The sequence below is a fragment of the Tachyglossus aculeatus genome, chromosome 7, assembly GCF_015852505.1.
Source record: "Tachyglossus aculeatus isolate mTacAcu1 chromosome 7, mTacAcu1.pri, whole genome shotgun sequence".
NCBI classification, from domain to species: Eukaryota; Metazoa; Chordata; class Mammalia; order Monotremata; family Tachyglossidae; genus Tachyglossus; species Tachyglossus aculeatus.
In genome coordinates this window covers 697,086-721,819 of record NC_052072.1, presented here as the reverse complement: position 1 = coordinate 721,819, position 24,734 = coordinate 697,086, and the positions used below count along the sequence as shown (strand labels likewise).

General features: G+C 47.7%; 1 protein-coding gene across 1 annotated transcript in view; it reads right to left on the bottom strand.

The window, feature by feature from the left end:
* The window catches only part of MYO1B (myosin IB), a 133,100-nt gene that overhangs the window by 70,694 nt on the left and 37,672 nt on the right, over positions 1–24,734 (bottom strand). The window contains exons 3-4 of the mRNA XM_038749280.1: positions 23,643–23,758; positions 958–1,052 (exon numbers count right to left, since the gene is read on the bottom strand). Coding sequence (XP_038605208.1) covers positions 958–1,052; positions 23,643–23,758 — 211 coding nt within the window. The remainder of the gene's footprint in view (positions 1–957; positions 1,053–23,642; positions 23,759–24,734) is intronic.

Here is a 24,734-nt window from a genome sequence, read left to right as displayed (position 1 = left end):
CAGAGGCCATGGGTTCTAATCCCGGCTCCACCACTTGTCAGCTGTGTGACTTTGGGCAAGTCACTTAACTTCTCTGGGACTCAGTTCCCTCATCTGTCAAATGGGGATGAAGACTGTGAGCCCCACGTGGGACAACCTTGATTACCTTGTATCCCCCCAGTGTTTAGAACAGTGCTTGGCACATAGTCAGTGCTTAACAAATACCAACATTATTATTATTAATCTCAAATCCACCACTTGTCTACTGTGCGACCTTGGGCAAATAACTTCACTTTTCATTCATTCATTCATTCAATCGCATTTATTGAGCGCTTCGCTCCTCTGTGCCTCAGTTTCCTCCACTGTAAAATGAGGATTAAGACTGTGAATCCTAGGTAGGGCAGGGATGGTGTTCCACCTAATAATAATAATAATAATAATGATTTTGGTATTTGTTCAGCACTTACTATGTGCAAAGCACTATTCTAAGCGCTGGGGAGGATACAAAGTGATCAGGTTGCCCCATGTGGGGCTCACAATCTTAACCCCCATTTTACAGATGAAGTAACTGAGGCCCAGAGAAGTGAAGTGACTTGCCCAAAGTCACACAGCTGACAATTGGCGGAGCTGGGATTTGAACCCATGACCTCTAACTCCAAAGCCCGTGCTCTTTCCACTGAGGCATGCTGCTTCTCCAATGATGATGATCCTGAGGCACCCCCAGGGCTTAGTACAATTTATTTTACTTGTACATATCTATTCTATTTATTTCATTTTCTTGGTATGTTTGGTTTTGCTCTCTGTCTCCCCCTTTTAGACTGTGAGCCCACTATTGGGTAGGGACTATCTCTGTATGTTGCCAACTTGTACTTCCCAAGCGCTTAGTACAGTGCTCTGCACACAGTAAGCGCTCAATAAATACGTTCGATGATGGCTGGCACATAGTAAGCGCTGGATGTTGGAGGCTCTCCGTCCTACCTGTCTTCCCCGCGCCGCTCTCCCCGGTGATGAGGATGCACTGGTCCTTGTCCTGGTCTCTGAGGGAGCGGTAGGCCTCGTCGGCCAGCGCGTAGCTGCGGGAAGAAACCAAGCTTAAGCCTCACGTCTCACGCCGCCTCTGGATGCGTGCTTCGCACTCTGGACCTGGGACTCACGAGGCTGGGGTCCCCTCACCCGGCATCGTTCTGGGGGCTTCAGGGGGCCAGGCGGTGAGGGGGCAGGGAGGAGGGTGGTCTCTCAGTCTCAGAAGAGCAGCATCCAGCCCCCACCGTGGGTTCATCCCCCATAGACCCCCTCAGATCTGATGAGTTCTAGGTGAAGGGGCCACCTTCTCCGTGACTTCTATCTCTGGGCATTGGAGGGGGTCTCCTAGTCATCCCTCCCCTTCCCCATTCGAACTGGGTGTATAATTTGGGTCTGCCCATCTCCCTCACTAGAGTGGCAACTCCTTGAAGGCAGGAGCAGGTGACACCGTCCCACCCCCACCCCACTACAACTACCCTCGGCCCTGCCTACCCGGAGAGGCCTCCAGGTATAACGAAGGGAATGCCAGCTCCCAGCCAGAAATGGGCATGTCCCGTGCCAACAGAAAACAACCACCTCCTCTGGCAAGGGAGACAAGTTTGTCTGTCTCCCCCTCCATTCATTCACCCAATCGTATTTATTGAGCGCTTACTGTGTGCAGAGCACTGTACTAAGCGCTTGGGAAGTACAAGTTGGCAAAATACAGAGACGGTCCCTACCCAACCATAGGCTCACAGTCTAGAAGGGGCAGACAGACAACAAAACAAAACATGCGGACAGGTGTCAAGTCGTCAGAACAAATAGAAGTAAAGCTAGATGCGTATCATTAACAAAATAAATAGAATAGGAAATATGTACAAGTAAAATAGAGTAATAAATCTGTACCCTCTAGACTAGAAGCTCATTGTGGGCAGAGAACAGGTCTACCAACTCTGCTGTATTGGCCTCTCCCAAGCTTAGTACGGCGTTCTGCACAAAGTAAGCACTCACCAAATATCACGGAGAGTGATGATGAAGGATTAATAAGTGCATCAAAAATAAGCACCAAGCACTCACTACAAGAAGGGCACTGAAGAAGCAGCATGGTGTAGTCGAGAGAGCCCGGGCCTGGGAGTAAGAAGGATGTGGGTTCTAATCCCGGCTCCACCCCATGTGTGCTGTGTAGCCTTGAGCAAGTCATTTCACTTCCCTGGGCCTCAGTTCCCTCCCCCGTAAAATGGGGATTAAAGACTGAGAGCCCCATATGGGGCAAGGACTGTATCCAACCTGATTAATCTGTATCTACCCCAGTGCTTAGAACAGTGCCTGGCACACAGTAATCACTTAACAAGTACCATAATTATTAGCATTATTATCAATCAATCAATCAATCGTATTTATTGAGCGCTTACTGTGTGCAGAGCACAGTACTAAGCACTTGGGAAGTACAAGTTGGCAACATCTAGAGACAGTCCCTACCCAACAGTGGGCTCACAGTCTAAAAGGGGGAGACAGAGAACAAAACCAAACATACTAACAAAATAAAATAAATAGAATAGATATGTACAAGTAAAATAAATAAATAAATAGAGTAATAAATATGTACAAACATATATACATATATACAGGTGCTGTGGGGAATTATCATTATTACTCGCCGCTTGGGATAGGGGGAGGGGCCCGGGCACGAACCCCTGAGAGTTTTGGTGAGACTTGGCCACAGGCGAGCTTTCTTCCAAGGCCCTCGGACGAAGAACCCAGCTTCGGGGGTGGCCGAATCTGTGAACGGCGCCTTTGTGAAGTTAGAAGCGCTCACCGTGGCCAGCCCCAAGAGAACCGGGCCACCGCCCTCAGCCTGACTGAAATCGTAGGCGGACCCTTACAGAGAGATTCCTTATTCCTAAATCACTTCTTGGGATTCCACCCTTCAAACGGGGCATTTTTCCAGGCACTTGGACTTCCAGGGTCCGAGAGCACTATAATTATTATTATTGTGGTATTTGTTAAGCGCTTACTATGTGCCAAGCACTGTTCTCAGTGCTGGCATAGATACAAGCTAATCAGGCTGTCCCATGCGGGTCTCACAGTCTTAACCCCCAATTTACAGATGAGGTAACTGAGTCACAGGGATGTTAAAAGTGACTTGTCCAAGGTCACACAGCAGGCAAGTGTGGAGCCGGGATGAGAACCCACATCCTCTAACTCCCAAGCCATGCTCTTGCATGGTTTTAGACTCACAGTCTTTTAGACTGTGAGCCCACTGTTGGGTAGGGACTGTCTCTATATGTTGCCAACTTGTACTTCCCAAGCGCTTAGTACAGTGCTCTGCACACAGTAAGCGCTCAATAAATACAATTGATTGATTGATTGCTACTATGCCTTCGTCCGTGCTCTCAGATCTAGCAGAAGGACAAATGACATCAAGGCTTTAAGGACCTTCTGTTTGCAGTCTGACTCCAGATGCTTTGCTAGCGCTATGCTCTGTCAGGCTCCCAGGTGCCCCGCTGGCCTTCTGATTCTATCTCCTACTTCCTTGCCCTTCCGTGTGTGGCCGGAGAGCGGACTGCCAAAGTAGCAGAATGTGAGCACTGTTGCTAGCGGACTGCCAAGGTAGCAGAAGGTTGATCAGTCAGTCGGTCGTATTTATTGAGCGCTTACTGTTCACAGAGCACTTAGTAAAATGTTTGGGAGAGCCCAAAACAACAATAAACAGACACACGAGCTTACAATCTAGATGGGGAGACAAACTTTAATATAAATAAATCACTGATATGCATGTAAGTGCCGTGAGCACTACTGGTTAATGGACGGCCAGGGTAACAGAATGTGAGCACTGTTGCTGGAAGACTGCTGAGGTAGCAGAATTTGGTAACAGTAGACATGCATATTGGCCACCCAAAATCCTGACTGTCTGCATGTAGGTCACTGTTTTACAGCATCCTTAAAATTCATTCATTCATTCAATCGTATTTACTACTACTACTAATAATGATGGCATTTGTTAAGCGCTTACTATGTGCAAAGCACTGTTCTAAGCGCTGGGGAGGTTACAAGGTGATCGGGTTGTCCCCCGGGGGGGCTCACAGTTTTTAATCCCCATTTTCATTCATTCATTCATTCAGTCGTATTTATTGGGCGCTTACTGTGTACAGGGCTATAGGAGAGGGATGTTTCTGTAGGGCGCCAAGGTTTTACTGAGCGGTTACTGTGTGCAGAGCACTGTACTAAATGCTTGGAAAGTACAATTCAGCAATAAAAAGAGACAATCCCTGCCCACGACGGGCTTACAGTCTAGAAGGGGAAGACAGACATCAAAACAAGTGAACAGGCATCAATAGCATCAATATAAATAAATAGAATTATAGATACATACACATCAAAACAAATAAACAGGCATTAAAATAAATAGAATTATAGATATGTACATAATAATACTAATAATGGCATTTGTTAAGCGCTTACTATGTGCAAAGCACTGTTCTAAGTGCTGGGGAGGTTACAAGGTGATCAGGTTGTCCCACGGGGGGCTCACAGTCTTAATCCCCATTTTCCAGATGAGGTCACAGAGGCCTACAGAAGTGAAGTGACTTGCCCAAAGTCACAAAGCTGACAATGTCGGAGCCGGGATTTGAACCCATGGCCTCTGACTCCCAAGCCCGGGCTCCTTTCCACCGAGCCACGCTGCTTCTCAAGTGCCGTGGGGCGGGGAGGGGGGTAGAGGAAAGGGAGTGAGTCAGGGCGATGAGGAGGGAAGGGATTGCTGAGGGAAAGGGGGACTTTAGTCTGGCTTAAAATCAATAACAAAATGATAAGAAGGGCATTTCTTAAGCTCTTACCATGTGCCAAGCACTGTAGTAAGCAGTGGGGTTGGGTAGGGACCGTCTCTATATGTTGCCAACTTGAACTTCCCAAGCACTTAGTACAGTGCTCTGCACACAGTAAGCGCTCAATAAATACAATTGATTGATTGATTGATAAAGGATCATCAGGTAAGACAGTCCCTGCCCCTCATGGAGCTCCTATAAAGGAGGGGAACAGGTATTCATTCATTCATCCAATCGTATTCATTGAGCACTTACTGTGTGCAGAGCACTGTACTAAGCGCTTGGGAAGTACAAGTCGGCAACATATAGAGACGGTCCCTACCCAACAACGGGCTCACAGTCTAGAAGGGGGAGACAGACAACAAAACAAAGCATGTGGACGGGTGTCAAGTCGTCAGAACAAATAGAATTAAAGCTAAATGCATATCATTAACAAAATAAATAGAATAGTAGATATGTCCAAGTAAAATAAATAGAGTAATAAATCTGTACAAACATATATACAGGTGCTGTGGGGAGGGGAAGGAGGTAGGGTTGGGGAGACGGGGAGGAGGAGAGGAAAAAGGGGGCTCAGTCTGGGAAGGCCTCTTTAACCCTCACTTTGCAGAGGATGAAACTGAGGCACAAAGAAGTGAAAGGACCTGCCCAAGATAGCCCAGCAGGCAAGCGGCAGAGCCTGGATTCCAATGCAGTGCTCCTTCCTTCAACAGAGTTTACTGAGTGCCTTCGGAGTGAGATAAAGGACAAAAGATGTAAGAGACACTATCCCTGCCCATCAGAAGCTTACAATCTAAAGGGGGAAAGTGAGGTTTAGTGGAAAGAAACCAGGCCTGAGAGTCAGAGGACCTGCATTCTAATCCCAGCTCCACCACTTGTCCGCTGTGAGACCTTGGGCAAGTCGCTTCACTTCTCTGTGCCTCAGTTTCCTCAACTGTAAAACAGGAATTCGATACCTGGTCTCCCTCCTACTTAGACTGTGTGTTCCATGAGGGACAGGAACTGTGTCCAACTTGATTAACTGCTAGTCCAGACAGAAGGAAGACGTGCTGAAATAGTACAGCAGTCAAAGCACTAAGTTCAAACGTGCAACCGCTCACAGGAAGTGCTCAATAAATGCGATTGAATGCATGAATGCAACCATGGGGGCAAAGGTGCTGAGACAGTAGTATTCAGAAAGTTGTATTTCTTTCAGTTGTGTTTACAGAGCACTTATGTGTGTAGAGCACTGTACTAAGTGCTTGGGAGAGGACAATATAGTAACATGGGCAGAAGGGATGTGAACCAGCAGGGTGGGGCCTGCCAGTTCTTCCCAAGCGCTTAGTACAGTGCTCTGCATACAGTAAGCGCTCAGTAAATACGATTGAATGAATGAATGAATGCCAGAATGGAAGGGGGGGTGATTTCGGGAAATCCGAGAGGATCTAGCAATAAATCGAAGATGGGGTGTAAAGATAATGCCAAGATAGTGAGCTTTGAAAGCAGAGAAGGTGGTGAATGGTATCACATTTGGCTTGGGGAAGTGAGGCACAGGGGAGCAGAGGATCCAAAAGGGAAGATGAGGAGTTTTGTTTTGGACATGTTTAGTTTGAGCCTGGTGTAGTGGCTACAGCATGGACGTGGGACTCAGAAGGTTACGAGTTCTAATCCCAGTTCCACCACTCATCCGTTGTGTGACCTTGGGCAAATCATTTCACCTCTCTGGGCCTCAGTTCCCTCATCTGTAAAATAGGGATTGAGACTGCGAGCCCCACGCTGTACAGAGACTGTGTCCAACCCAATTTGTTGTACCTACTCCAGTGCTTAGTACAGTGCCTGGCACATAGTAATAATAATAATAATAATAGTAACAATGGCATTTATTCAGTGCTTACTATGTGCAAAGCACTGTTCTAAGCACTGGGGAGGTTAAAAGGAGATCAGGTTGACCCACGGGGGGCTCACAGTCTTAATCCCCATTTTACAGATGAAGGAACTGAGGCCCAGAGAAGTGAAGTGACTTGCCCAAAGTCACACAGCTGACAATTGGCAGAGCCGGGATTCGAACCCATGACCCCGACTCCAAAGCCCGTGCCCTTTCCGCTGAGCCACGCTGCTTCCCGAGCACTTAGTAAGCACTTAACAAGTACCATTATTATTATTATGGCCTGGAGGCAGGAGGAAATACGAGGATGCAGAGAAGGAGAGAGATCAAGGTTGGAGAGGGAGATTTGGGAATCATCCGCATAAAGACAGCTGAAGCCATGGGAGCAAATGAGTTCTCCAAGGGAGTGGGTGTAGATGGATAAGAGAAGGGGACCCAGAACTGAACCTTGAGAGACGCTCACATTTAGGGGATGGGAGGCAGAGTTGCTGAATTGTATTTTCCAAGCACTCCGTACAGTGCTCTGCACACAGTAAGCACTCAACAAATATGATTTTAAATGAATGAATGATCCCACGAAAGAGACTGAGAATGAGCCCACTGTTGGGTAGGGACTGTCTCTATATGTTGCCAATTTGTACTTCCCAAGCGCTTAGTACAGTGCTCTGCACATAGTAAGCGCTCAATAAATATGATTGATGATGGTGAATGAACGGCCAGAGAGCTAGGAGGAGAACCAGGAGAGGACAGCATCTGTGAAGCTGAGGGGAAACAATGCTTCCACAACAGTTGGATTTTATTGCAGTTCATTCCATCGTATTTCCTGAGCGCTTATGGTGTGCAAAGCACTGAATGAAGCGCTTGGGAGTGGACACTCTAACTATAAACAGATGCATTCCCTGCCCACAATGAGCTCACAGTCTGGAGATTGCAGTAAAAGCTTATCCTTCCATCTTACTGTGAGAGGGCAGGGAAAAGCCAGGCTCGCCACCACCACGACCAGCCCGACGGGCTACCAAGGCCTCTTGCTTGTGGTGAGGAAATGACTCCATGGAAAGCTGGAGTCGGGGTGGAACCACCGAACCACAACTGGTGGGAAGCCAGTGCGAGTCCTGCTTCCAGACCAAAATCCTCCCGTGAACCATTAACAGTTCCTGGGGTGGAGAAAGAGAGGGGGGTCCAGAAGTCTGGGCCCCTCGGAGGTGAGGGCACTCCTGGAGGAAAAGTGGGCATTCATTCATTCATTCATTCATTAAATCGTATTGATTGAGCGCTTATTATGTGCAGAGCACTGTACTAAGCGCTTGGGAAGTACAAGTCGGCAACATGTAGAGACGGTCCCTACCCAACAACGGGCTCACAGTCTAGAAAGGGGAGACAGGCCACAAAACAAAACAGGTAGACAGGTGTCAAAAAAGTCAGAACAAATAGAATTAAAGCTATATGCACATCATTAACAAAATGAATAGTAAATATGTACAAGTAAAATAAATAGAGTAATAAGTCTGTACAAATATATATACAGGTGCTGTGGGGAGGGGAAGGAGGTAGGGCGGAGGGATGGGGAGGAGGAGAGGAAAAAGGGGGCTCAGTCTGGGAAGGCCTCCTGGAATAGGTGAGCTTAGGGGGTCCTTTAGCAGAATTCGGACGTGAAGGGAATTTCCAATTTCCCATCTCTCCCCAGCCACTGCCAGGTGGGAGAAACCGTTACCCTTTCTGAACTCACCGCTGCCAACACAAGACTACCCCTCACAGTTTTCCCACCTCAATGCCGGGCCTGACTCACTTATAGCTGGCTCACCATCCCATCCCCATCATCATCACTGTCGATCTGATTTATTTATTTATGCTTTCATGGTATTCGTTAAACATTTACCATGTACCAGGCACTGTACTAAGTGCTGGAGTAGATAGAAGCTATTCAGGTCGGACACAGTCCCTGTCCCATTTGGGACTCATAGTCTTAATCCCCTTTTTTTTTTTTTTACAGATGAGTGCTTACTGGGTGCAGAGTACTGTACTAAGCACTTAGGAGAGTATTCAATAGCATTTATTAAGTGCTTACTGTGTGCAGAGCACTGTACAATAAGGAGAGTACAATACAATGGAGTTGGTATAAGCCTTCCCTGCCCACAAGGAGCTCACAGTCTAGAGGGGGAGAAAGACATTGATATACATAAAATAGTTTCAAATACATAATTTGTGTGGCCTATTGGGAAAAGTCCAAGGTTGGGGATCAAGGGGCCTGGGTTCTTATCCCAGACTCTACCTTCTGTCTGCTGTGTGACTTTGGCAAGCCACTTCACTTCTTTGGGCCTCAGTTCCCTCACCTGTAAAGTGGGAATTAAGGCTGTGAGCTCCTCTACGACAGGGACTGTGTCCAATCTCATTTGCTTGTATCCACCCCAGCACTTAGTGCAGTGCCTGGCACAGAGTAAGCGCTTAACAAATATCACAGTTTTCATTATTAATCCTCGCTCCACCATCTGTGTGCTGTGTGACCTCGGGCAAGCCACTTAGCTTCTCGCTTCCTCAGTTTCCTCATTGGCAAAATGGGGATTCAATCCGTGTTCTCCCTCCCCTTAGACTCCGAGGAGCCCCACGTGGGTCAGGGACTGTGTCCGACCTGATTAGCTTGTATCTCTCCTAGCGCTTCGCACCCCATAGGGGCTTAGAGCAGTGCTTGGTACAGAACACGCGCTCAGCAAGTACTGCAACTCTGACGTCCTACTTCTTCCAAGATGGGAGGCCGGGGTTTGCCTCTGGCCAAGGCAACCTGGGCCTCGGGCCTCTCCCCGAAACCACCGTATAATCACCGTGGCTCCGGGCATCTGCAGAGCATTCCGAGCCGGAGACGTGAGCCAGCCATCTGCTTCGGGTTATTTTCTGAGCGTGTCAGCGCTGTGCTTGCCACCCGCCCCGCCCCTGGGGCCTGGCTTTCCCCTGCCTCCCTCTCCCTCGCCCTCCCTCCACTCCCCCAGGAGACCCCCACTCCCGGGGAAGCCCGCATTGGAACACGCACCCCAGGATGCGGGCGCACCCCCCTTCTTCCGACCACACGACACGTGTTCCCCAGACGGGCACGTGCTGCGGCGGTACACGGAGGGAGGGTCCGTGCTGTAGTGGTATACAGCAGAAAGTTATGCACTGTGGTGGTATACAGGCGAAAGACATGTGCTGTGGTGGTATACGGGGGGAGAGTCTGGGCCGTGATGGTACACAGGAAAAAGTTAAGCACTGCGGCAGTACACAGGTAAAAAGCACGTGCTGTGGTGGAACATGGGGGCGACGATACATGCTGCAGCCATCGATGGGAGGGAGTTAGAGGTTGTGGCAGTACACACAGGGGAAGGCACATGCTGCGGTGGTACACGGGATGGGAGGGTGCGTGCTGTAGCAGTACACAGGGGGAGGTTATGTGCTGTGGTGGGACACGGGGGAAAGCACGCGCTCTGAGGGGACTGAGCATGTTGGGAGGTGACTCACAGTCCCTTGCAGCTGAACGGGGCTGCCAGCCGGTTCTCCCGGGGGAAATGACTGGACTCTCGCTGCTGCCGGCCCGGTTCCCGCCCCAGGACGACTTGAGGGAGAACCGGTCAGCCGGCCGGCCCCCCGAGGGGCCAAGCTAGCTCTCTTCCTCCCTTCAAGGCCCTGCTGAGAGCTCACCTCCTCCAGGAGGCCTTCCCAGACCGAGCCCCTTCCTTCCTCTCCCCCTCGTCCCCCTCTCCATCCCCCCATCTTACGTCCTTCCCTTCCCCACAGCACTTGTATATATGTATATATGTTTGTACATATTTATTACTCTATTTATTTATTTATTTTACTTGTACATATCTATCCTATTTATTTTATTTTGTTAGTATGTTTGGTTTTGTTCTCTGTCTCCCCCTTTCAGACTGTGAGCCCACTGTTGGGTGGGGACTGTCTCTATATGTTGCCAATTTGTACTTCCCAAGCGCTTAGTACAGTGCTCTGCACATAGTAAGCGCTCAATAAATACGATTGATGATGATGATGAGGGGCAGGCCAGACGTCGACGGACGCTGACAGAAAATGATCCCCGGAAATATCCCTCCACTCTCACTCGTTGCTGTGACCGACCTGATTTGCTCCTATCGATCAAAACACTTAATATAGTGCCTGGCACATAGCAAGCGCTTAAAAAATACCACCATTATTATCATTATTTAATGAATCTTCTCCTTGCCCAGCCCAGGGGACACACACGCTCGGGATGGGAGGTTCTGGCGCGGAGGGTCCCAGGTTCGGGCGTCACCAGATGCCGCAGAGCGGCGATCTCTTCAAAAAAAGAAAAAGATCCATATGGATCCACACGCAGGAGGAGGGAACCCAGACCCCTAATCCTCAGGCCCCCACCGACCCAATGGCCCGAGAAGCATTCCTGTCCACCTCCTTGTCTAGACTGGAAGCTCACTGTGAGCAGGAATGTGTCTGTTATATACTGTCCTCTCCCAAGCACTTAGTCCAGTGCTCTGCACACGGTAAGTAAGCACTCAATAAATACGATTGACTGACTGAGTCAGAGACCGCATGTTCCAGCTCTCCCTCCACTGGGTCTGTCTCCCGCTCTAGACTGTAATCTCACTGTGGGCAGGGAATGTGTCGGTTCATTGTTCTATTAATAATAATGATGGCATTTGTTAAGCGCTTACTCTGTGCCAAGCACTGTTCTAAGCGCTGGGGGGATACAAGGTGATCAGGTTGTCCCACGTGGGGCTCACAGTCTTCATCCCCATTTTCCAGATGAGGTAACTGAGGCACGGAGAAGTGAAGTGACTTGCCCAAAGTCACACAGCCGACAAGTGGTGGGGCCTAGATTAGAACCCACGACCTCTGACTCCCAAGCCCGGGCTCTTTCCACCGAGCCACGCTGCTTCTCTCTATTGTACTCTCCCTGACCCTGGACACTTCTCTGTGCCTCAGTTACCTCATCTGCAAAATGGGGACAGAGACTGTGAACCCCACGTGGGACAGGGACCGTATCCAACTTGATTTGCTCTGTATCCACCCCAGCGCCTAGTACAATGCCAGTCACATAGTAAGCGCTTACCCAATGCCATCATCAGTATTAGCACAGTGCTTTGCACACAGTAAGTGCTCAATAAATACGACTGAATGAATGGATGGGAGGTCTCCAGGCGGATCAGAGCGCCGTGTAACCCTTCCCGGCTACGAGAATGAAGGCGGAGGAGCTTCTCATTTCCCAACATTCCCTGGAGGGGTGGGGAGGGTGGGACCGGCCCGTGGTCAGACGTTCTGCTTCCAGGAAAGTCAGTGACGTGGACCTTGATCAGCGGGGCTGGGCCGCCCGCTGTTAGCTGAGCTGTGCGGGTTCCTAAACTCTCCCCCAAATTCCACAAAACCATCTCCGCGGCCAGACCCCGATCCCAAACGCTGACGCTACTGAAAGCAAGATGCTACTTGCCCACGAACAACTGGCACTTCGGGGGCGGTTACGTCTCTGGGAGGAAATCAGGGAAATCCAGGAGTTCCCTCTCTCACAGAAGTTTCCTCATCTATCTACACTCATCGTACGACGTCAACGAATTATAAAAGCCCCCCGGCCTGTAGACATCACGGTCATCCTTCCCGTCTCACAAGCCCACAACCTTAACGTTTTCTTTGACTCATCTCTCTCTCTCCCCTTCGACCTACATATTCAACCCGTCACCAAATCCTGTCGGTTCAAACCTTCACAACGTCATGAAAATCTGCCCTTCCCTCTCCATCCAAACTGCTACTTCGCTGATCCAAACGTTCATCCTAACCCGCCTTGATGACTGCATCAGCCTCCTCAATCAATCAATCGTATTTATTGAGCGCTTACTATGTGCAGAGCACTGTACTAAGCGCTTGACCTCCCTGCCTCCCGTCCCTCCCCACTCCGGTCCATCCTTCACTCTGCTGCCCGGATCATTTTTCTACAAAAATCATTCACTCCACGTCTCTCCACTCCTCAAGAACCTCCAGTGGTTCATTCATTCAATCGTATTTACTGAGCGCTTACTGTATGCAGAGCACTTTACTAAGCGCTTGGAAAGTACAGTTCAGCAACAAAGAGAGACAAACCCTGCCCACAACAGGCAAAAAAGAAAAAAAAAAACGATTAAGGCCTTGATAGTTCCAGGTGTAGACTTAATTCCAGACCATAAAGGAGTTCAGAGTTAGACACAAGTTAATTAGGTTGGACACAGCCTCTGTCCCATACTGGGCTCACACTCTTCATTCATTCACTCATTCAATCGTATTTATTGAGCGCTTACTGTGTGCAGAGCACTGGACTAAGCGCTTGGGAAGTCCAAGTTGGCAACATATAGAGACGGTCCCTACCCAACAGTGGGCTCACAGTCTAGAAGGGGGAGACAGAGAACAAAACAAAACATATTAACAAAATAAAATAAATAGAATATGTACAAGTAAAATAAATAGCTATAAATACGTACAAACATATATACAGGTGATGTGGGGAAGGGAAGGAGGTAAGGTGGTGGGAATGGAGAGGGGGAGGAGGGGGAGAGGAAGGAGGGGGCTTCACTCTTAATTCCCATTTTTTATATGAGGTAACTGAGGCACAGAGAAGTTAAGCGACTTGTCCAAGGTCACCCAGCAGACAAATGGTGGAGCAGGGATTAGATCCCATGATCTCTGACTCTCAGGCTGGTGCTCTATTCACTACAACATGCTGCTTCTATGTTGCCCACCTCTCTACACATAGTAAGCGCTCAATAAATGCCGTTGATAGATTGCGGGACTGAAAAATCAATTCCCATTCTTCTAGTCAATCAATCAATCATCCATCAGCGGTAGTGACTGAGCACTCTCTGAGGAAAAAACTCTAAATTAAGCCCAAGGAAGACCGACGGACAGAAATCGTTTACTGAGCGTGGAAATGAAAGGATTTGAAGGGAAACAGTTCAACTACATCAGAACGAGTCACTGAATAGGCAAGTGGAAATCCAAATAAAAATATTCCTATAATAACTGTGGTATTTGTTAAGAGCTTACTACGTTCCAAGCACTGTGCTGAGTGCTGGGGTGAATACAAGATCATTCATTCATTCATATTTTTTGAGCGCTTACTTTCATTCATTCATTCATTCAATCGCATTTATTGAGCACTTACTGTGTGCAGAGCACTGTAGTACGCGCTTGGGAAGTACAAGTCGACAACATTTAGAGACGGTCCCTACCCAACAACGGGCTCACAGTCTAGAAGGGGGAGACAGACAACAAAACAAAACATGTAGACAGGTGTCAAAATTGTCAGAACAAGTAGAATTATAGCTATATGCACATCATTAACAAAATAAATAGAATAGTAAATATGCACAAGTAAATAGAGTAATAAGTCTGTACAAATATATACAAGTGCTGTGGGGAGGGGAAGGAGGTAGGGCAGGGGGGCTTACTGTGTGCAGAGCACTGTATTAAATGCTTGGAAAATAAAATACAGCAATAAAAAGAGACAATCCCTACCCACAACAGGCTTACAGTCTAGATGGGGGGAGACAGATATCAAAACAAGTAAACAGGAAAAATATGGAACAGTCACGAATTTGTGTGTCACCCTTGCGCAAGACAGACACAGATTCTGTCCCAAACAGGGCTTTCATCTGGTCTAAGGAATATAATAATAATAATAATAATAATAATAATGGCATTTGTTAAGCGCTTACTATGTGCAAAGCACTGTTCTAAGAGCTGGGGGGGATACAATGTGATCAGGTTGTCCCACCTGGGGCTCACAGTCAAACCCCATTTTACAGATGAGGGAACTGAGGCTCAGAGAAGTTAAGTGACTTGCCCAAGGTCACACAGCAGACATGTGGCGGAGCCAGGATTCGAACCCATGACCTCTGACTCCAAAGCCCGGGCTCTTTCCACTGAGCTACACTGCTTCAGTCCAGGACTGGGAGTCGGAGGACCTGGGTTCTTATCCCAGCTCCACCTCTTGTTTGCTGCGTGACCTTGGGCAGGTCACTTCACTTCTCTGGGCCTCAGTTTCCTCCTCTGTAAAATGGGGGTTCAATCCCTGTTCTCCCTCCCCCTAAGACGGTGAGCCCCGGTGGGACAGGGACTGTTTCCAAACCAACTGTCTTATAACCATTCCAGTGCTTAGCGCATAGAAAGCACCTAACTGATACTGCAATTATTATTACATAGACATGTAAGAGTGATTAATAATAATAATAATGGTGGTATTTGTTAAGCGCTTACTATGTGTGAAGCTCTGTTTCAAGCGCTGGGGAGGGATACAAGGTGATCAGGTTGTACCCCATGGGGCTCACAGTCTTCATCCCCATTTTACAGATGAGGGAACTGAGGCTCAGAGAAATTAAGTGACTTGCCCCAGGTCACACGGCTGATAAGTGGCGGAGCTGGGATTCGAACCCACGACCTCTGACTCCCAAGCCCACCCTCAGAAGCAGCATGGCATAGAGGTTAGAGCCCAGGCCTGGGAGTCTGAAGGCCATGGGTTTTCATCCCGGCTCCACCAATTTGTCTGCTGTGTGACCTTGGGCAAGTCACTTCACTTCTCTGGGCCTCAGTTCCCTCATCTGGAAAATGGGGATGGAGAGGATGAGCCCCGTGTGGTGTAGAGAAGCGGCGTGGCTCAGTGGAAAGAGCCCGGGCTTTGGAGTCAGAGGTCATGGGTTCGAATCCCGGCTCCGCCACTTGTCAGCTGTGTGACTTTGGGCAAGACACTTAACTTCTCTGTGCCTCAGTCCCCTCATCTGTAAAATGGGGATTAAGACTGTGAGCCTCACGTGGGACAACTGATCACCTTGTATCCCCCCCAGCGCTTAGAACAGTGCTTCGCACATAGTAAGCGCTTAACAAATGCCATCATCATCATCAAATCTAATTTGCCTGTATTCTCCCAGAGTTTAGCACAGTGCCTGGCATATAGTAAGCGCTTAACAACTACCAAAATTACTATTAGCGGTGGAATGTGCCTCCCCTTCCTTCCTCTCCCCCTCATCCCCCTCTCCATCCCCCCATCTTACCTCCTTCCCTTCCCCATAGCACCTGTATATATGGTTGTACATATTTATTACTCTATTTATTTATTTTACTTGTACATTTCTATCCTATTTATTTTATTTTGTTGGTATGTTTGGTTCTGTTCTCTGTCTCCCCCTTTCAGACTGTGAGCCCACTGTTGGGTAGGGACTGTCTCTATGTGTTGCCAATTTGTACTTCCCAAGCGCTTAGTACAGTGCTCTGCACATAGTAAGCGCTCAATAAATACGATTGACTGATTGATTGAATGCACTTCCCCAGGAGCTCCATCACATCGACTGGCTCGGGTCCCTCCTAAGCACAGCCTTGGGCGCGGTCATCGACGCTTCACTGTGTTTGTCCTCTCAATCAGGAATTTCCTTCTACTTCCTGCTTGGAATTTCCTTCCACTTCCTGCCAGCCGATTTCCCGTCCCTTTTTCACTTCCACGGGCTCTTTCAAGTCCTCCGGCCCACTCCTTCCGGCCCCAGATCTTGAGGTCACACAAGCCTCCTGCATCCTCTACCTCACGCCGTGGGTGTCTTTGTCTTTTCAGAGAAAACAGTAGGAGAGAACCCTCCCTCTCCCCGGGGCCCCCCCGCTCCCAACCAACTCCAAAATGGCAAAAAGGACATTTCCAGACAGGGAATTCTGAACACACACATCTGCTACATCCGCTGACTTCCGATCCACGCTTCCTGCCCAAGCCCCGAAGTAATTACTTGTACATATCTATTCTATTTATTTTGTTAGTATGTTTGGTTTTGTTCTCTGTCTCCCCCCTTTTAGACTGTGAGCCCACTGCTGGGTAGGGACTGTCTCTATATGTTGCCAACTTGGACTTCCCAAGCGCTTAGTACAGTGCTCTGCACAAAGTAAGCGTTCAATAAATACGATTGATTGATTGATTATGGGGTTAAGTGTCTACGTGTCAGATCTGATAGAATAATAAGATAATGAGAGAAGATGATGACAATAAGAGAAGCAGCGTGGCTCAGTGGAAAGAGCCCGGGCTTTGGAGTCAGAGGTAATCGGTTCAAATCCCGGCTCTGCCAACTGTCAGCTGTGTGACTTTGGGCAAGTCACTTAACTTCTCTGGGCCTCCGTTATCCCACCTGTAAAATGGGGATTAAGACTGTGAGCCCCCCATGGGACAACCTGATCACCCTGTAACCACCCCAGTGCTTAGAACAGTGCTTTCCACATAGTAAGCGCTTAACAAATGCCATTGTTATTATTACGATGGCATTTGTTAAGCGCTTACTATGCATCAAGTGCTATTCTAAGCGCTGGGGTAGATAAAAGCTAATCAGTTTGGATGCAGTCCCTGCCCCATGTGAAGCTCACAGTCTTCAGTCCCATTTACAGGTGAGTGAACTGAGGTCCAGAAAACAATAATAATAATAACGATGGCATGTTAAGCGCTTACTATGTGCCACGCACTGTTCTAAGTGTTAGAGGGAATACAAGGTAATCAGGTTGTCCCACATGGGGCTCACAGTCTTAATCCCCATTTTGCAGAAGCAGCGTGGCTCAGTGGAAAGAGCCCGGGCTTTGGAGTCAGAGCTCACGGGTCCAAATCCCGGCTCCGCCAATTGTCAGCTGTGTGATTTTGGGCAAGTCACTTCACTTCTCTGTGCCTTAGTTACCTCATCTGTCAAATGGGGATTAAGACTGTGAGCCCCTCTGTGGGACAACCTGATCACCCTGTAACCTCCCCAGCGCTTAGAACAGTGCTGAGCACATAGTAAGTGCTTAATAAATGCCATTATTATTCATTCATTCAATCATATTTATTGAGCACTTACTGTGTGCAGAACACTGTACTAAGCGCTTGGGAAGTACAACTTATCATTATTGTTATTATTATTATTGCAGATGAGGTAACTGAGGCACAGAGAATGTGACTTGCCCAAAGTCACACCGCAGACAAGTGAAGTGACTTGCCCTAGGTCACACAGCAGACAAGTGGCGGAGCTGGGATTAGATCCGAGGTCTTTCTGACTCCCAAGCCAGGGCTCTGGCCCCTAGGCCACGCCGCTTCTCCTTCCCATTTTACAGAGGAGGAAACTGAGGCCCAGAGAAGTGAGGTGACTTGCCCAAGGTCACATAGCAGGTAAGAGGCAGAGTCAGGATTAGAACCCAGGACCTCGGACCCCCAGGCCCAGCATCTTTTCCACAAGGTCATGCTGCTCCAAACCGCTTTGGTTCCTTGTGAAGGATGGTGAGTCCCCCGCCCGTGTCCTGGGCCTGCTGGGTTTCTCTTCATTTCATTCATTCAATCGTATTTATTGAGCACTTACTGTGTGCAGAGCACTGTACTAAGCGCTTGGGAAGTCCAGGTTGGCAACATAGAGAGACGGTCCCTACCCAACAGTGGGCTCACAGTCTAGAAGGGGGAGACAGATATTCATTCATGCATTCATTCATTCAATCGTATTTATTGAGCACTTACTGTGTGCACAGCACTGTACTAAGCGCTTGGGAAGTCCAAGTTGGCAACATCTAGAGACAGTCCCTACCCAACAGCAGGCTCACAGACTAGAAGCGGGAGACAGACGTTCATTCGTTCATTCATTCATTCAATCGTATTTATTGAGCGCTTACTGTGTGCAGAGCACTGTACTAAGCGCTTGGGAAGTCCAGGTTGGCAACATCTAGAGACGGTCCCTACCCAATAGCGGGCTCACAGTCTAGAAGGGGGAGACGGACAACGAAACAAAACATATGAACAAAATGAAATAAATAGAATAAATATGTACAAATAAAATAAATAAATAGAGTAATATTGTGGTACTGGTTCATTCATTCATTCAATCGTATTTATTGAGCGCTTACTGCGTGCAGAGCACTGGACTAAGCGATTGGGAAGTCCAGGTCGGCAACATCTAGAGACGGTCCCTACCCAATAGCGGGCTCACAGTCTAGAAGGGGGAGACGGACAATGAAACAAAACATATTAACAAAATAAAATAAATAGAATAAATATGTACAAATAAAATAAATAAATAGAGTAATATTGTGGTACTGGTTCATTCATTCATTCAATCGTATTTATTGAGTGCTTACTGCGTGCAGAGCACTGTACTAAGCGCTTGGGAAGTCCAGGTTGGCAACATCTAGAGATGGTCCCTACCCAACAGCGGGCTCACAGGCTAGAAGGGGGAGAGAGACGTTCATTCATTCATCCATTCAATCGTATTTATTGAGCGCTTACTGTGTGCAGAGCACTGACTTGGCCCAGCCTGGTCTGCTTCGCTCTGCTTCGTGGCTGGGTCTCGGGGGCAGCCGCTCCCACAACAGATCACATTCCAGCCGCCGGACACACCTTGTTGGCTCATGGGCCCCGTCCCTCTCACACATTCGCCCAGCTGCCTGGAGGACTAACAGACAGATCCCCAGCGCGGCTCAGTGGAAAGAGCCCGGGCTTTGGAGTCAGACGTCGTGGGTTCAATCAATCAATCAATCAATCAATCGTATTTATTGAGCGCTTACTGGGTGCAGAGCACTGGACTCAGCGCTTGGGAAGTACAAGTTGGCAACATATAGAGACGGTCCCTACCCAACAGTGGGCTCACAGTCTAAAAGAGGCCGGCTCCGCCACTTGTCAGCTGTGTGACTTTGGGCAAGTCACTTCACTTCTCTGGGCCTCAGTTACCTCACCTGGAAAATGGGGATAAAAACTGTGAGCCCCACGTGGGACAACCTGACCAGTAACCTCCCCAGTGCTTAGAACAGTGCTTTGCACATAGTAAGCACTTACTAAATGCCATTATTATTATAAGCGCTTAGTACAGTGCTCTGCACATAGTAAGCACTCAATAAATACGATTGATTGATTATTATTATTATTTCACTGCTCTGGGCCTCAGTTACCTCATCTAGAAAATGGGGATGAAGACTGTGAGCCCCCCGTGGGACAACCTGATTACCTTGTATCTCCCCCAGCGCTTAGAATGATAATAGCAATGATGGTATTTGTTAAGCGCTTACTATGTGCCAAGCACTGTTCTAAGCGCTGGGCGGGGGAGATACAGGGAAATCAGGTTGTCCCATGTGGGGCTCACAGTCTTAATCCCCATTTTACAGATCAATCAATCAATCAATCGTATTCATTGAGCACTTACTGTGTGCAGAGCACTGTACTAAGCGCTTGGGAAGTACAAGTCGGCAACACATAGATGAGGTCGCTGAGGCACAGAGAAGTTAAGTGACTTGCCCAAAGTCCACAGCTGACAAGAAGCAAAGCCGGGATTAGAATCCATGACCTCTGACTCCCAAACCCGGGCTCTTTCCACTGAGCCACGTGCTTGGCACATAGTAAGCGCTGAACAAATACCATTATTATTATTATACAGAAGACTGGAAGTTTCTTGAGGGCAATGATTGTGACTTCTAACTCTACTGTCCTCTCCTAAGCACTCAGCACAGTGCTGCGCACACAGTAGTCTGCAAGTTCTTTAAGAGCAGTGATCATGTCTGCAAAGATTATTGTAGCTCTCCCAAAAACTCAGTACAATGCTCTGCACAAAGTTGGTCTCCTGATTGTTACAGAGATATCTAGACTGTAATGTATCTATCAGTTCTTTCATTTAGTCAATTCATTCATTCAGTCGTATTTACTGAGCGCTTACTGTGTGCAAAGCACCACACTAAGCGCTTGTGACTGTACAATTCAGCAATAAAGAGCGACAATCCCTGCTCACAATAGGCTCACAGTCTGGGCGGGGAGACAGGCATCAATTCAAATAAACAGACATCAATATAAATAAATAAATAAAATTACAGATACACACGTAAGTGCTGTGGGGCAGGGAGAGGTGGGGAAGAGCAAATTCTGTTGTGTTTTACTCTCCCAAGCACTTAGTACAGTGCCCTGCATTGTTCTGACGACTTGTCACCTGTCCACGTGTTTTGTTTTGTTGTCTGTCTCCCCGTTCCCCACAGCACCTGTATATATGTTTGTACATATTTATTACTCGATTTATTTATCTTGTACATATCTATTCTATTTATTTCATTTTGTTAGTATGTTTGGTTTTGTTCTCTGTCTCCCCCTTTTAGACCGTGAGCCCACTGTTGGGTAGGGACTGTCTCTAGATGTTGCCAACTTGTACTTCCCAAGCGCTTAGTACAGTGCTCTGCACACAGTAAGCGCTCAATAAATACGATTGATTGATTGATTGATTGATTGATTGTGAGCCCGTTGCTGGGAAGGGGACTGTCTCTATATGTCGCTGACTTGTACTTCCCAAGTGCTTAGGACAGTGCTCTGCACACAGTAAGCGCTCAATAAATATGATTGAATGAATGAAATGAACAAGTGTTCAGTAAATATCACACACACACACACACACACACACACACACACAAACCGCCCCCACCCCAAAAAAGGAAACCTAAAACTCCTCCTCCTCCTCATCATCATCAATCGCATTTATTGAGTGCTTACTATGTGCAGAGCACTGTACTAAGCGCTTGGGAAGTACAAATTGGCAACATATAGAGACAGTCCCTACCCAACAGTGGGCTTACAGTCTAAGAGGGGGAGACAGAGAACAAAACCAAACATACTAACAAAATAAAATAAATAGAATAGATATGTACAAGTAAAATAAGTAAATAAATAAATAGAGTAATAAATATGTACAAACATATATACATATATACAGGTGCTGTGGGGAAGGGAAGGAGGTAAGATGGGGGGGATGGAGAGGGGGGCGAGGGGGAGAGGAAGGAAGGGACTCAGTCTGGGAAGGACTCCCCAGGAGTGGATGTCATTTAATTGGACGCACATCAGCCCCATTTCAGAAGTTCCCGGTCACGGGGCCCGTGATGTCCTCGGGGTCTGTGGACTTTGAGAGCCACGTAATGCCGATTCCCTAAAATAAACATTCCCTACGCACTCTCCGTGGCCCGTGACTGGCCGCAAAAAAGAAGCCATCACGACCGTCCCAGATTCTCTTCCCATAGGAATGGTTCCAGGGACTCTATTTTTTTGGGGGGGGGGGGTATTTGTTAAGCGCTTCATGTGTGCCAGGCACTGTAGTAGAAGGCACTAAAAGGCACTCTCCCCCTTTTAGACTATGAGCCCACTGATGGGTAGGGACTGTCTCTATATGTTGCCATCTTGTACTTCCCAAGTGCTTAGTACAGTGCTCTGCACACAGTAAGAGCTCAATAAATGTGATTGATTGATAGGAGATACAGCATGGTGTAGAGGAGAGAGCAACAGTCCTGGGAGGCAGAAAGTCACGGGTTCTAATCCCGGCTCTGCCACTTGTCTGCTGTGTGGCCTTGGGCAAGCCGCTTAACTTCTCCGTGCCTCAGTTCCCTCATCTGTAAAATGGGGATTAAGACTGTGAGCCCCAAGTGGGACATGGACTGTGTCCAACCTGATTCGGTTTTATCTACCTGTGTGTTGCCTGGCACATAGTAAGCATTTAACAAATACCATTTAATCAGCATGCTACAGATGAGGTAAAGGAAACACAGAGAAGTGAAGTGACTTGCCTAAGCTCTCACAGCTGACATGTATCAGAGCCAGGATTAGAACCCAAGCCCAGAGAAACAAACTGTGAGCCCGTTGTTGAGTAGGAACCATCTTTATATGTTGCCAACTTGTACTTCCCACACAGTAAGCACTCAATAAATACGACAATGAATGAAAGCTCTCTGACTCCCAAGCCCGGGCTCTTTCCATTAAGCCACGCTGCTTCTCACATTATAATTATTATTATTATTAATATTATTGAGTGCTGTGTGCACAGCACTGTACTGAGCGCTTGGGAGAGTACACTATAACAATAAACAGATGCATTCCCTGCCCACAACCAGCTGACAATCTACAGCACTTAGTGCAGTGCTCTGCACACAGTAAGCCCTCAAATTCTATTGCATGCACAGAGAAGCAGCGTGGCTCAGTGGGAAGAGCCCGGGCTTTGGAGTCAGAGGTCATGGGTTCAAATCCTGGCTCCGCCACTTGTCAGCTGTGTGACTTTGTGCAAGTCACTTCACTTCTCTGGGCCTCAGTTCCCTCATCTGTAAAATGGGGATGAAGACTGTGGGCCCCCCGTGGGACAACCCGATCACCTTGTAACCTCCCCAGTGCTTAGAACAGCGCTTTGCAATCAATCAATCAATCAATCGTATTTACTGAGCGCTTACTGTGTGCAGAGCACTGTACTAAGCGCTTGGGAAGTACAAGCCGGCAACATATAGAGACAGTCCACATATAGAGACAGTCCCTACCCAACATTGGGCTCACAGTCTAAAAGGGGGAGACAGAGAACAATCAATCAATCAATCAATCGTATTTATTGAGTGCTTACTATGTGCAGAGCACTGTACTAAGCGCTTGGGAAGTACAAATTGGCAACACATAGAGACAGTCCTTACCCAACAGTGGGCTCACAGTCTAAAAGGGGGAGACAGAGAACAGAACCAAACATACCAACAAAATAAAATAAATAGGATAGAAATGCACAAGTAAAATAAATAAATAAATAAATAAATAAACAGAGTAATAAATATGTACAACCATATATACATATATACAGGTGCTGTGGGGAAGGGAAGGAGGTAAGATGGGGGGATGGAGAGGGGGACGAGGGGGAGAGGAAGGAAGGGGCTCAGTCTCAGAACAAAACCAAACATACTAACAAAATCAAATAAATAGAATAGATAGGTACAAGTAATAAATATGTACAAACATATATACATATATACAGGTGCTGTTTGCACATAGTAAGTGCTTAATAAATGCCATTATTATTATTATTATTATTATTATTATTATTATTATTATTATTATTATTAGGAGGAGGAGACAGACATGAGTAGAAATCAATAAAATGACAGCTAGGGGAAGACCTCTCACGGCCCGCTGGGGTCAGCGGGTTCGCGCCACGCGGTCGGCCGGGGGGAAACCCGGGTGGGCGGCGCGTACTCACATGTGCGGGCTGAGCTCGTAGAAGTTGCGGTTCCTGTAGTCTTCCACCTTCTCCGGGCAATAAATGGGCAGCGGCCTGTAGGGATTCACAGATACCACCACGCTGCCGATGTACGTCTGCACAGGGGGAGGGAGACGAAGAAAGGGGCCGTCAGGACCACCCCGGGGTGGGGGACGGGGAGGATGGGAGAGGGGTCGGCCACACGTCGGTCCGTCCGGCCCCACGTGCACGCGTGGAGAAGAAGTCACCGTCGGAGCCGCTCTGAACACGAAGGAGAGCCCGACGGCGGGGCCTGGTGACTGGACCCTGGGCCGGGAGTCAGAATAATAATTATCATCATCAATCGTATTTATTGAGCGCTTACTGTGTGCAGGGCACTGTACTAAGCACTTGGGAAGTACAAATTGGCAACATCTAGAGACAGTCCCTACCCAACAGTGGGCTCACAGTCTAAAAGGGGGAGACAGAGAACAAAACCAAACATACTAACAAAATAAAATAAATAGAATAGCCATGTACAAGTAAAATACATAAATAAATAAAGTAATAAATCTGTACAAACATATATACATATATACAGGTGCTGTGGGGAAGGGACGGAGGTAAGATGGGGGGGAACGGAGGTAAGATGGGGGGGAGACACAGGTATTATGGTATTTGTTGAGCACTTACTATGTTCCGGGCGCTGTACTACGTGCTGGGGTGGGTACAAGCAAATCCCACATAGGGCTCGAAGTCTCAATCCCCATGCTTTGCACATAGTAGTAATAATAATAATGATGGCATTTATTAAGCGCTTACTAGGTACAAAGCACTGTTTTATGCACTGGGGAGGTTACAAGGGGATCATGTTGTCCCACTGGGGGCTCACAGTCTTCATCCCCATTTTACAGATGAGGGAACTGAGGCACAGAGAAGTGAAGTGACTTGCCCAAAGTCACACAGCTGACAATTGGCGGAGCCGGGATTTGAACCCATGACCTCTGACGCCAAAGCCCGGGCTCTTTTCCACTGAGCCACGCTGCTTCCCCATAATAGTATAATAATAGTAAGCATAATAGTATAATAATAATAGTAAGCATAATAGTATAA